Source organism: Numida meleagris, chromosome 2, assembly GCF_002078875.1.
Source record: "Numida meleagris isolate 19003 breed g44 Domestic line chromosome 2, NumMel1.0, whole genome shotgun sequence".
Lineage (NCBI taxonomy): Eukaryota > Metazoa > Chordata > Aves > Galliformes > Numididae > Numida > Numida meleagris.
The window spans coordinates 92,245,545-92,251,544 of NC_034410.1; the positions used below are offsets into that span (position 1 = coordinate 92,245,545).

The 6,000-nt window shown below is 35.5% G+C and overlaps 1 protein-coding gene across 6 annotated transcripts in view; it reads left to right on the forward strand.

The window, feature by feature from the left end:
* Positions 1 to 5,612, forward strand: part of RTTN (rotatin) — an 82,695-nt gene extending 77,083 nt beyond the window's left edge. For 5 of the 6 annotated variants that reach the window (XM_021387854.1, XM_021387855.1, XM_021387856.1 and 2 more), the window contains 3 exons: positions 616 to 719; positions 1,070 to 1,136; positions 2,875 to 5,612. In XM_021387854.1, coding sequence (XP_021243529.1) covers positions 616 to 719; positions 1,070 to 1,136; positions 2,875 to 2,957 — 254 coding nt within the window. In that variant the 3' untranslated portion in view covers positions 2,958 to 5,612. The remainder of the gene's footprint in view (positions 1 to 615; positions 720 to 1,069; positions 1,137 to 2,874) is intronic. The other variant, XR_002435389.1, reaches the window with a different exon arrangement.

The following is a 6,000-nucleotide window of genomic DNA, read 5'->3' on the forward strand; positions in this document are numbered from 1 at the left end:
AGAGAGAATACTCCTGCCTTCCTTAAGACTTTTCAGCAGGACTTCTATAGTGTCCATCCTTTTCAGTTTTTCCCTGATGCTGATTTGCTGCCTTAAGGATATATTATTCACATACATTATCTATGAATTTTGTCAGGTGAACAGTCTTACTTGAGTCTGGTTTCACAGTCAGGCTAGGAAATTAAGGTACCTACTATAGAGTGAAAAATATTTCTCATCAGTTACAAATCATCTACATAGCAATTACTATGGAAAATAGAAACATCTTAATTTCTGTCTTGATGTGACTCTAATTGTGGCTCCTGGGAGTTATAAAACAGCTTCATAGCTTCCTCAGTCCCTATGCATATCTGATGCCTGTACATAAAATGTGCATGTTCTATTACTCATTGCTTATTTTTTAAGCACTCATTGTTTTTTGTTTGTTTGTTTTTAAGCACTTTGTAAGCATATTTAAAATCAATCTGATAATATAACTTCTGTAATTTATTAATACCACACCAATACATGTCATAGAAAAAAGTGCACTCCAAGGATAAAAACAGAGAAGTGTAAATATATTTATGGCTTTGATATTTTCTTGATGATTTATTTGTTCTATTTATTTATTTTAAGATAAAGCTATTGCAGTGCTAGCTACCAGTTTGGAAAGTGATAGTAGTGCAGTTCAGAGAATTGGAGCAGCTTCACTTTGGGCTTTGCTTCACAACTATCAGAAGGTTAGTATTCGAGAAATACTTGAATAGAAACGTAACGTTTCTTTTATGCATGGCAACCTCTAAGTAAATAAAATTAAAACTTACATCTGCAGCTCCATCTTCTTATTTTAAATCACAGAGGTGCTCAGGCTTGGGGGTTGAACAATAAGCAACTTGTCCTGTGTGATTTCAGACTGCTTATGTAAATACTCTCTGATGATAGCATATGCTAATTCTAAAATTCAAGCATTTCACCTTCTGTTGAGTTATTGTCATCTGCTATTTACATGCAGAGGAGCTACGTTTGTTGTTAAAGTGTCAAGGTGGGGGGAAAAAATGAAGTCATTGTATTTTGTTTCTATGTGCTGCAGGCAAAAGTGACTTTGAAGAATCCATCAGTAAGGAGAAAAATAGATGAAGCTTATTCTTTAGTGAAAAGTAAGTTTTAATCTCAGCTAATGCCAATTCTGTATTTTTTCATCAAGTAGTCCACTAGTACATTCTAATTTATATGATCACAGTAATTTTTTGGCTTGCTCCTAGACATTGAGAGGATACTTTCATCTCTAAAATCACTAGTACTGATGATTTATAGCTGGGCATCTTTTAAATTCAGATTATAAAAAGCCATTTGCTTAAAAAAATTCATACAAGATCTCAGGTGATAGATAAGGTTCATTTGCAAGAATAGGTCTGGTTTTGTCTGCAGCAAATTGTTTTATTTTGCTTCATGCTGTATTCCTGTGTTAATTCTTAAATGTAGCGATTTAGAAAAAAAAGATGTACATCTAGCATAAACTTTGCTTAAAGAGTTCTCAAAGTCACTATATTCAGTTACATAGAGAAGAAATCAGAACAGATGCCTGTGCCAGTCTTAAAACACTGTACTGTGAATTAATTGGCTTTTCAAAAGCTTAAGAGTTTTCTGAAGTACCTGAAGATAACTACAGTTTGAGTAGCTTTTGTATGATAGATTGCTAAATTCAAGAGCATTCAATTTGAAATGATGTTCAAGCATTAGTCTGGAGCTGCAGCTTCAGTAGGTAATAATGGGTTTGTATGTTGTAATTAGTTGCATCAGACTCTGATCTTGCAAAAGCATACAAATACTTAATTTTAAATCAATGACTTTTCCTCCTGAATTAATTTGCTCTACATGAGTAGAGCAAACAGACAGGTTTATCGGTGCAGAGGCTTGTAACACAAAGTTACCATTATATTTTGAAAGACAGAATTGCCAAAAAATTTCTGCTTACAGTACACTATTTGTCAGGATGTTAATTAGGAGGAGATGCTAGAACAGCTCATAGCTTAGTTCTTCCCATGCTAAGTCACTCTAATCCATTGTGCTGATGTTCCAAATTCATCCTTTACTGAATCAAACACCAATTATAATATAAAGCAAGGTTTTCATATACTAAAATCGTGCTAATAAATAGACAACTTTGTGTTTATAGCACAACAAAACTGAGACTGTTCCAGTCATTAAGTTAAATCAACAAGGTAGAAATATGTGGTTTTCACAGACTAGTACTTCATAACATTGATCCCTGCTTATTCAAATACTACTTTAGGATGGAAAGTCGTAGTCTGAAATATTGACTTTTGAATTCAATAAACATTTAAATATCAAAATAACGACAGAAATACTTTACGGACCTGTAGTTGTTACAGTTTACAGTCATGTGAAGTTGTCTTCAATATTTTCCCGCATAAAGGTTCTTTATTGGCCTACCCTAGTGATTCTTCAATTATCTTATAGTGACAACTGAGCTAAAATGGTAGACTGTACTTCTAAGTATAAGTGGAGGAATTTTTTCAACGTGTCTTTTGTTCTTTTTCATTTCCCACTTTGCTTTTCCCAAAATGTTTTGGCAAGAAAAATGAGGGATTATCTTATTGTATCACAGCAGAATCAAAAGACAGTTTTCACTTTGTTGTTACAACTGAGTGGGGTTTTGGAAAGCTGGTTAATTATAGCCTTTGAAAAGCAAGCAAACAAACAAAAAACCAATTTGAAATATTAAGTATTTGTTTTAAGTTTTCAACTCATAAAGCAGAATGCTCATAAAATAGGACATATATTCCAGCAAGGCATTTGATTTGATCTTTGGAAAATACGATTTTTTATTAAGAATCAATTAGAAGTTAAAATCTTGTTTTTGTTTCATTTTAGCTACTCCGCAGCCAGAAAGAAATGAGCTAAATGCCTACTACTTAAAATGCTTAGAGAATGTAGTGCAGCTTCTTGATTGCTGATGATTATCAGGTGAATTCTCATCTTGAAATCAGACAGATTGCTCAACGGGAGCCTGGAATTCAAAGAAAGCACTTCTAATTCACAGATTTATGGCAGCAGCGTGCATGCTATGGAAGAAATTTATGAAGTCTTTGAGAAAGGGAGTTGATTGCTTTGAACCAAAGAAGTTGCATTAAATGTAGCTTAGACTTTTTGTACTCTGATCCCAATGGGAAATTATAATGATGCTGCTATGTAAAGTATGTATGAAGAAGAATGAATGTACAGACAAAAAGGATGTGAAAAGACGGTAATTTTCTTAAATTATATATTGAAATTGTTACTATAAGTTATTAGAATTGCTGCTTTGCATTGGTCTTAATAAAGTTTTGCTTTGTTTTTTGTTTGTTTAATTCAGTTAAATGTTTGTCTGTAGTCTGTAATTTGTAATGTTGCAGATGAGCACACTGGAAACAGATTTAAGAACTTAAAATATTGATAGTCATGTTGTGTTGTACCTGTTAGATATATAGCAGCAACCTATGATCCCTTCCAACACAACTCACTCTATGACTTCATGAAATAGATTATGTGTGTGACTTGATACTGCTCGGATGACATAACCATGATCCTTACAGTAACTGGATTACGTCATTACTAGAAATGTAATTTCATTATCAAATAACCATCCTTTCCCTGACAAAACAAAAAGCAAAGAGAGACCATCAAAGCCTGATTCTTTTCCATTTCATACCTTGTGTATGGTTACTTGCAAAGTGGTTGTTAAATGCTGCCGTTCTCATTTCATAGTATTGCAGAACCCTAAGCTGCAAGGCTAGTGAGAATGAGAATGCTCAACAGTAGGTAGCTCTGCAAGTTAGTGTTTTCTGTCTAGGCTTAGTGGATAGGTATCACACTAGCAAGTGCTGATTCTTCTTTGTTTCAGCATAATCAACCCTGATGATTTCTCTCAATTCAAGTTGTAAGTCACAACATAGATTGTTTGCCACTTTGTTTCCTTTGTCAGAACACAAAAATGAGAGCACTTATTGCCAAATTAGTTTTAATGGAAGTAAGCAATCATTTAGCAAGAGCTCTTTCAAAGTGCAGTAATACATGTGGATCTGACTAGATGAAATAGAGCTGTATTTTTAAAGCTAATTCAGCCTTAAATTTTATTTCAGTCTGATTCATATTAAAATGTTTTTAGTGATCCAGAATTCTTAAAGTCCATAGCCTTGTAAAGAAAGCAGTATATTCTCAAGAAATAGAATTATGCAAAGTTGCAGAGTGCAAATTAAGAGATATTTGAAGTCTCATGGCTCTAGTGGCAAACTAACAGCCTCACCACTGATCTATTTAAGTCTGTACAGACATGGATTTGTTTTGTAAAATCTTTACAGGATGCTAGATATCAGTTCATTGTTTGTTTTTTTTTCTGAATATCCATAATCATGGTTGAATTATATCATTGAATTAGCATACAATACATTAAGAACATAAAACAGATGCCAATTTACTCTTAAGTGTTTCAATGTTACTGTAGAAATTTCTACTGAGCTGTAGAAATTCTTGGAGAAATGACTCATGTTAAAAAATCCAGAAAAATTGCTAGTATATTTGTTGTTACAGAGCAGAGATATAATTTCTATTTTCTCTGTATTTTGAGATGTTTTACGGTAACGGGAGACAACTGTAGCAATGGTATAAGTAAATACTTGTGGTTGGTATTTATTTATCCTCAGGAAAATGAAAACATTTTAGCCTCTTGAGAGTATATACTTCAAATCTCTGGACCTGCTCCAACAGCTCTATGTCCTTCTGGTTTTGGGGACCCCAGAACTGGATGCAGTACTCCAGGTGAGGTCTCACGAGAGAAGAGGCAGAATCGCCTCCCTTGACCTGCTGGTCATGCTTCTCTTAATGCAACCCAGGATGGCCGCCTGGGCTGCAAGTGCACATTGCTGGCTCATGTTGAATCTTTCATCAGCCAACACCCTCAAATCCTCCTCAGGGCTGTATCTGTGCTTGAGATTGCCCCAACCCAGGTAAGGAACCTTGTACTTGGCCTTGTTGAACTTCAAGAAGTTGGCATGGATCTGCCTCTCAAGCCTGTCCAGGTCCCTCTGGATGGCATCCCTTTCCTCTGGAAGTCAACTGCACCCCACAGCTTGGTGTCATCTGCAAACTTGCTGAGGATGCACTCAATCCCACTGTCCATGTCACCTACAAAGATGTTAAATAACACCGGTCCCAGCACTGATACCTGAGGAACGCCATTCGTCACTAGTCTCCAGTTGGACATCGAGCCACTCACTGCAACTCTCTGAGTGCAACCATCCAGCCAATTCCTTATCCAGTGAGTGGTCCATTCATCAAATCCATTTTTCTCCAGTTTGGCAACCAAGATGTCATGAGAGACAGTGTCAAATGCTTTCCACAAGTCCAGGTAGATGATGTCAGTTGCTCTTCCTTTATCCACTGACACTGTAACTCTATCATAAAAATGTCAAGTCTGTCAAACGTGACTTGCCCTTGGTGAAGCCATATTGGTTACCACCAATCACCTCACCTGTATTTTCTGTGCTCCTTAGTAAGGCCTTCAGGAGGATCTGCTCCATGAATTACCTCACCTTGTTCAGTAACTCTGTAATAAATTAATTGAAGACTCTTAACTTGTCAGTATTAATGCATTAAAATGGTAACAGGAACCAGTCATTATCAAACTGCCCTGAAAAATAATGATGAATTTTTTTAATTCTATCACAGAATCAGAGGCTTCAATATTACTTGTTTTGTTGAAAAGCATGTGTGTTATTACAATGTTGTGTTGCTCATTATTTTTTTCTAAACAGTATTCATTCTTCCTTCTTCTTAAAACCAGCCAAAAGTAACAGATGATTTCAGGAAGTTGACAGATATCTGTTGGTCTGTGGTTTTACGAAGTGTGGGTGATGCGTACAAGTCCCTTTGGCTAATTTCAAACCTGTGAAAGATGTGTTTTGCAACTTGCAGAAAATGATTATATCTGTTAGAAGGGTAAAACTGCTAACCTTGCTCACC